Below are 6000 nucleotides of genomic sequence, written 5' to 3' on the forward strand. Positions count from 1 at the left end.
ATATTGGTAATACTACCCTAACATCATGTCTTACAATTCATCCTCCTGCTGCCAGAATTATTTCATAAACATACACCTTTTTACTTTGCCCTAAAACTTTGTTAACACTGTTGATAGTCCCTGCAAGGATAAAAAGGTCCTTCATCAATTAGCCACAACCTTCTTTCACATCTGTTACATCACCCATCATACCCCAAAAGTCTAGCTGACTCCAAATCCAAAATCTCATCTTCTGAATCATCTAAATTAAATACAGGTGAGATCTGAGGCATATTATGTGCTGGGGCAAAATTTCATCTGTGAAAATATGAAGTCTAGACTACAGGTTATCAGAGTACAATGATGGGATGGGTAAAAAGTAGACATTTACATTACAAGTGGGAAAGAGCACTAAGCAAGTCCAAAGCCTAGCAGAACTTAATATTAGCTCATAAGGCTTAAAAATAATACTCTGTTCTCTGAGAGTATCTAGTAAGTGGCCTAGCCCTCCAGACTCTGGGTGTTGGCCATGTTCTCTAGATTCTGAGTGGAGGCCCCTTGGTCCTGGGCTTCAGCTGTGCCTTCCAGGCTTATCAGGATAGCAGTTATGTTCCCTCAGCTTTGGGCAGCTCCTAGTGCATCTGAGTGGTAGCCCCTGGCCCCAGCAGGGCCTGTTCTGCTTCTTAGTCATGGGAGCCCTGCCCCCTCAGCTTTTGGCAGTGGCCTCATTCTCCTGGCACACCTCAACCACAGCTCCATGCTCCAGAACCAAGTTAGCGTAGGAGGCAGTGGCCCTACCCTTTGAAATCCAAGAGACCATGTCTCCACCCTTTGAGACCCAGGCAGCTGTTGCTCCCAACAGTTCTGCTGACCTCTGCTGCTCCAAGGAGGATTTTTTTCTTGGAGGACAACAGATGGAACTCGTTTGGGCTGTTTACTGTCTGTTGAATTCCAAGAGAGAATGTTTTCTCCTTTTGTTGTTTGTCCCCTTCATTCTAAGCCGATGGTTTTCTGCTGTGATGGTTAGGTCCCTCATTCATAGGCTTAATCCCTTTAACAAAAGATTGTATAGACATATCCTTGGTGAACATTCTAGGGCATGTGCCTTTAGTTTGTACAACAGAATTCCAAATCGTTAAGTTTGTTTTCATTGTGCACAGCTCATTTTTAAGTCCATCCTTTTCCACTCATTATCCTATAGGCAGCAAAGAGATACCTTACAGCCCCTTTAAGATCTTAGAAATCTCAGCCACATATTCAAGTTCATCACCTACAAGTTCTACCTTCTACCAAACATTCTGAATTTGAACATAATTAAGACAAGTTCTTTGCCACTCCATGAAAGGCACCATTTTATTTTAAAGTCTCACCAGAAGCACATTTAATGTCTACATTTCTAACAACATTCTATTGCTGGCACCATATACATTCTCCAGTATAAGAGACTTTATAGCTCTGCTGACTTCCTTCTGAGACCTCACCAGAATTCCCTTTCAAGTCTGTAAGTCTACCAATAGTCTCTTCAAAGGAATCTAGGATTCTACTATTGTTGTTTGCCATCCAGTCGGCCCCAATTCATAGTGACCCCTCCTTGGGTTTCTGAAGTGGTAATCACTACGGAAGTAGATTGCCCAACCTTCCTTCCAAGGAGTGGCTGGTGGGTTTGAACCGCCAGCCTTCTGGTTAGCAGTCAAGTGCTTTAGGTACTATGCTACCAGAGCTCCCTTAAAATTCTTCCAGCCTCCATCCATTACCCAATTCCAGAATTGCTTCTACATTTATCTAGTAGAGCAGCACTCCAGTCTTCCAGTACCAAATTGTGTCTTAATTATCTGGTGCTGCTATAAAAGAAATATCACAAGTAGGTGGTTTTATTTTCTCACAGTTTAGGAAGCTAGACATCCAAATTCAGGGCACCAGTGTGTTGTGACTTGAGTAAGGTAGTGACTAGAGTAAGGGTGTAATTTGAGTTACACTCTCTTGTAAGGCTGTACGATACTACACTGATCCTGCCCATTTACATATGTTCTTTGATGTCCAGTTTGTTCTGCCTCATTGCAGCCCCACGTAAAACATAACAAAACACTGCCTGGTCCTGCACTGTCATTGCTATATTGAACCTAGTGTTAACAGCCACTGTGTCAACCCATCTGATTTATGACATTCCTCTTTTTTGCTGACCACTGCTTTACCAAACATGATGTCCTTCTCCAGGGACTGGTGTCTCCTGACAACATATCCGAAGTACATAAGGCAAAGAAGTCTCCACATCCTTCTAAGGAGCATTCTGGCTGTACTTCTAAGACAGATTTGTTTGTTCATTAACATATAGAGGTTAGGATTTACAACACAAAATGGAATAACACAATATGGAAGATAATTATCAGGACATCCACACAATACTGGGAGTCATGGCCTTGCCAAATGGACGCATTTTGGGGGGACACAATTCAATCCATGACTCTATTACCCTTGCTTTGCTTTATTAATCTCTGTAACTTTTATTTATAACCACCCAATAATTGGTTTCCATTCCCCTACTCCTGTCCCCCTAATTAGATTGTAAGTGCTAAATGAGCAGTGACCACAGGCTTAGTCACCAGAGTGGTGCCAGCGTCCAGTCTGTGGAACATGATAGGCATTCAAATAATTTTTTATACATGTATTAGCATTAGCATGATCTAGCTATAAAAATGCCTATTTGAAAACATCATTACAGGTTATTAAAAAAAAAAAACTTCACTGCACACCTACAAAACAAAGTTACTTAACATGGTAGCTAAGACCTTCCATGGTCAGTTCAGTTGTGCACCAGTACATTTTCCTGTTCTGAGCCTTGCACTCTATGCTTACCTCAATACTGAATTGCTTATACTCCCAAGAATTTGCAGTTTCTTCATTCTATCCATTTATTTGCAATCTCCTCTGAAGGCCCTCCCATCTTCCTACACCTGTTTGCTGGTTGAATGTTTAATGAAAGTGAACTTTTAGAAAAAACAGATTAAATGCCATTGCATAGTATACAATGGCAATTTCTGGCAGAAAAAAAAAAATTGAGATCACATTTAAGCTAATATAATCATATAAATGAGCTCTGGTAGCATAGTGGCTAAGACACTTGCCTTCTAACCAGACGGCTGGCGGTTCAAACCCACCAGCCACTCCTCAGAAGGAAGGTTGGGCAATCCTACTTCCATAGTGATACTGCCTCGGAAACCCAAGGAGGGGTCACTATGAGTCGGGTTTGACTCGATGGCACATAACAACAACAACAACAATCATATAAATAGTCCTTAGGCAAGAAGGGAACTTGCAGATCGTCTAGTGACTGCCTTCTCATTTTACATATGAAGATACTTCAAAATCTTGTCATCTGAATTCTACTTTAAGCTATGCCGCTGAATGATTAGTGTGACTTGGCATGTCATATAGAATTTACAGGTCTTATCTTTAAAACCAGCTTGGGAGCTCTAATGCATTAGACTCCTAACCAGAAGGCTGGTGCACCAGCCACTCCTCAGAAGGTTGGGCACCCTGCTTCTGTAGTGATATCTTGGTAACTCAAAGAGGGGTCACTATGAGTTGGATCCAACTCGCCGGCAGTGAGGTTGGTTTTTTTGGTTATCTTCAAAACAAGAATGTTCTGTGGAGTTTAACATACTGATTCAAACTAAAATGTGCTGATAAACTGAACGACTTTTGTTAAAGTGAACCATTTGATGTTCACTATAGGTTTTAACAAGGAGCTCTGGTGGTGTAGTCCCTAAGGCATTTGACTGCTAACCAGAAGGTTGGCAGCTCAAATCCACCAGCCGCTCTGCGGAGGAAGACCGGACAATCTACTTCGATAAAGATTCACTGCCTCAGAAACCCAGAAGGTGTCGCTATGAGTCGGAATTGACTCAATGGCAGTGAGTTTGGTTTTTTTGTTTTTGTTTTTGGTATAGGTTTTAAAAGGAGTTCTGATGGTGCAGTGGTTAAAGCATTTGCCTGCTAACTAAAAGGTCAGCAGTTCAAATCCACTAGCTGCTCCACAGGACACAGATGAGGCAGTCTGCTTCCATAAAGATTACAGCATTGGAAACCTTATGAGAGAGTTATCCTATGTCCTGTAGTGTCACTGAGTCAGAATCGACTCAATGACAGTCAGTCTATAGGTTTTAGCACTGATAAAGGTATTTGAAAATACAATGCTAGAGTGGAGAAGTCTTTCAAAGTCCTGTTAGATCATAATGTACTTTTGCTATTTCTCAGATTATTATACACATCCATGATTAAGTGTAAGTACCAAAACTTATTCAAAGCCAATGTTATTCATTATCATTAGCGTACCATAGCTAAGTACAAAATAATATACCTCATGAAACTTTTCTGCTTCTCGCTCTTTAATCTCAAGGTCAATTGCTCTTCTTCTTGCTCGCTCTTCTTCTATCTTCTTCTGTATTTCTTTTTCAGATAACTGTCCAATTCTTTCAAACTTGCTTTTTAGATTTTTTGCTTGAATAGATCCACTTCTTCTTAATTTTATTAGTTCTTCGTATTCCCTGCTAAGTTCAAAGGTTTCATTTTCTTCCTCTTCCTTTGAAAATACAAGATTTTTTATATGATTAATACCAATTTACAATAAACCATCCAGAAAGTGTGCACAATTTCTTATTTGAAGCCAAAAATAAAGTTTAAATAACCTACTCAAATACAATTCCTAAATTTACAAATTAAAATTGGTGTTGCAAATTTAAGACTTTATATAACTTCTTATTCCATTTAAAATATTATTTTGTTAGGAAATATGGCTCAAAACATAATTTAACATTCCATGAAAACCTGCTAGAACTAAAATATGCATGGTAAAATTAGCTTTTGCTAAGAATTGTAGGAAGATAGCTGTTATGGAGAACTAAATTAGCAAATTCTTGAAAATATATTCTGGTAGAACCCCTACAGTTCTTTTCATATCAACTTGTATCCTCAGTTATATAGTCTGCCAGAAAAAAATAGAAAAGGAGTCAACCAGAATTAGACTCCAATTTTTTGTATCGTCTTCTCTTCAATACTTTCTTGTATTCAGATTACTTTCTCTTTTCACAATTTAGCACTACTAGTCCTCGGAAGGAAGGTTGGGCAATCCTGCTTCCTTAGTGATACTGCCTCAGAAACCCAAGGAGGGGTCGCTATGAGTCGGAGTCGACTCGACGGGCAAATAACAACAACAAGTCCTTTTTAGGGGAGCTCTGGTAGCATAGTGCCTAAGGCACTTGACTGCTAACCAGAAGGCTTGTGGTTCAAACCCACCAACCACTCCTCAGAAGGAAGATGGGGCAATCTACTTCCGTAGTGATACTGCCTCGGAAACCCAAGGAGGGGTCGCTATGACTCGGGTCCGACTTGTCGGCACATAACAACAACAACAGTCCTTTGTAATACTTCTTAATGCTAAACTTATTACACTTATTCCTGGTATCCTTTTCCTAAAGACCTAGGCAAAAAAAAAAAAAATGTGATTTGAAGCTTAATTCCTTAGTTCAGCCAAGGGAGGAAACAAATCTTATTTACATTACCTCCACTTTTTGGTCTATGTGAGTGAAAATATGTAACTCCTAAAATACAAGAAACAAATCTATGGCAGAGATACACATATCACAATGGTTTCTGAATCATTCTGATCGAAATGGAAGATTGAACTAATTATCTACAGTCTAGGTAATCTTGGAATTGGCGTGCTACTTTGCTTGAAAGCTCCCAGACATACTGAGGTGAAACATTTAATGAGACATTCAATAATACTAGAATGTACTGAAAGTTACACACTGTCATATATTTATTAGATTATATCTAAATAATTCTACTTTAGATGTTCATTTTCCTAGAGAATTCAGTTTCAGTTTCCTTTATAAAATTAATACTATTGAGTTGTTTTTTGTTTGTTTTGTTTTTTGAGGCTAGATCTTAAAAGTATTTTCCTACAACATAATAATGGAATTTTATACATATATATATATATATATATATATATATATATAT

General features: G+C 39.0%; 1 protein-coding gene across 1 annotated transcript in view; it reads right to left on the reverse strand.

The window, feature by feature from the left end:
• Positions 1-6000, reverse strand: part of NEXN (nexilin F-actin binding protein) — a 39121-nt gene that overhangs the window by 5327 nt on the left and 27794 nt on the right. The window contains exon 10 of the mRNA XM_007946488.2: positions 4337-4558. Within this exon, the coding sequence (XP_007944679.1) occupies positions 4337-4558 (222 nt within the window). The remainder of the gene's footprint in view (positions 1-4336; positions 4559-6000) is intronic.

This window comes from Orycteropus afer, unplaced genomic scaffold (assembly GCF_000298275.1).
Source record: "Orycteropus afer afer isolate SDZICR_OR568_19922 unplaced genomic scaffold, OryAfe1.0 scaffold00164, whole genome shotgun sequence".
NCBI lineage: Eukaryota > Metazoa > Chordata > Mammalia > Tubulidentata > Orycteropodidae > Orycteropus > Orycteropus afer.